We start from the raw sequence: 1,346 nt of genomic DNA, 5'->3' as shown, positions 1-1,346 counted from the left end.
ATGTGTCAAGCAGATTAACACGCCAGAAAGGATCTTTGTCACTACTCCTAGATACGTATTGTTGATCTGGCCTGGTTATTTCACCATTGTTGGCAAATGTCGCCTTGGTATCTTGAGCGTGTCTAGTTGAGCCATACACAGGCTTCTTTAAAGCAAGATTAGCCAACGACGCTAAAAATTAACTGGCAGAGTTTGGATTTAGAGTACTAGGGAAATTGTTTGTGAATATAAAAACGAAGAAAAGTTTGGGGCGCGATTGGAGCCTACCCCTTCCCTATCCCATATTGAGGTTTCCTTAAAGTGCTACTGAAACGAAATTTTCATATTTGGGTTTTAACACGATCGGTTTCTTCACGTTTTACTGATCATTTTGAGCTATCGCACAATGAATTCTGTCGACGGGAATGTGTTTAGAATTGCGATCAAATGTGGCATTATTACTTGTTTTGATGCAAAATTGCGCGCTTGACGTCATGCAATGCAATTCTACTCCTGAGGCATCTAAAATTGTCAAATATCGGCGAACATTTCTTACGATCTTTAAGCCCGTTTTCCACTAGGCGAATTTATTCGCGCGACGCGAAGCGATATCTGAAACCTGCTTTTTCATCTGTTCGTGCTGAGCTAGGAGCGTCAGTAAACGGTAGAGCTAATTTCGGTTATTTGAAACATCAAATGACATTCCTTACTTGAAAATACAGATATTGGTCCGTATGAAAGAATAGCCTAAATGAAACATAATAGAAAACATTATTACATTATACATTCAGGCCGCTGCTTGCAGAGAGAACCAAAGCTTCCATTCGGAAAACTACAGCCGAGAATTGCATCCTGATGTTCTTAGGAGAGTGAAAATTCGGTCTGGTACAAAATACGCATGCCATTATGCCGACGGTGGCAATCGAAACTAGACCATTAAAAAGTAAACCAACACTGGCAACAGTCTCAAGACACTTACCAGAAACGGTATGGCGTAGCACAATTGCATATTTAAACGGTTAAAGATATCCTAGAGCATCTGATTCATGCGAAACTAACAGCTATAGACTTGTCGTCGTGATTTCAATCAGTTGTGTTTGCATAATTGCATTCTATGGAAACGTCTTATATTTTAGCCAAACATCTAACCACAGACAGGGTTGTGGCAGCTAAACATGCGCAGGTTGCAAGCTATACATTTATTACACCTGCTACATAACAGAAAACAAAATAAACATTCACTTTTACGTTTCCGCGCTTTTCTTAACTCAAACAACATTCCCGTGTGTTTGAATCAGGCCATCCAAACACGCGGAAACCATCAAGGAATTGTTTTACAAAATAACAACAAGGTAGCCTTCCAAGTT

At 39.8% G+C, this 1,346-nt stretch overlaps 1 protein-coding gene across 1 annotated transcript in view; it reads right to left on the bottom strand.

Annotated features, from left to right (window-relative positions):
* LOC114520072 overlaps positions 1-1,055 on the bottom strand; it is a 5,550-nt gene extending 4,495 nt beyond the window's left edge. Inside the window, exons 1-3 of the mRNA XM_028540276.1 lie at positions 959-1,055; positions 690-726; positions 1-171 (exon numbers count right to left, since the gene is read on the bottom strand). The exon at positions 1-171 is cut by the window's left edge and continues 78 nt beyond it. Coding sequence (XP_028396077.1) covers positions 1-171; positions 690-726; positions 959-988 — 238 coding nt within the window. The 5' untranslated portion in view covers positions 989-1,055. The remainder of the gene's footprint in view (positions 172-689; positions 727-958) is intronic.
* Positions 1,056-1,346: the final 291 nt, after the last annotated feature.

The sequence above is a fragment of the Dendronephthya gigantea genome, unplaced genomic scaffold (genome assembly GCF_004324835.1).
Source record: "Dendronephthya gigantea isolate DGI-Jeju-01 unplaced genomic scaffold, DenGig_1.0 000015F, whole genome shotgun sequence".
Classification (NCBI taxonomy): domain Eukaryota; kingdom Metazoa; phylum Cnidaria; class Anthozoa; order Malacalcyonacea; family Nephtheidae; genus Dendronephthya; species Dendronephthya gigantea.
This window is presented reverse-complemented; position numbering and strand designations above follow the sequence as displayed.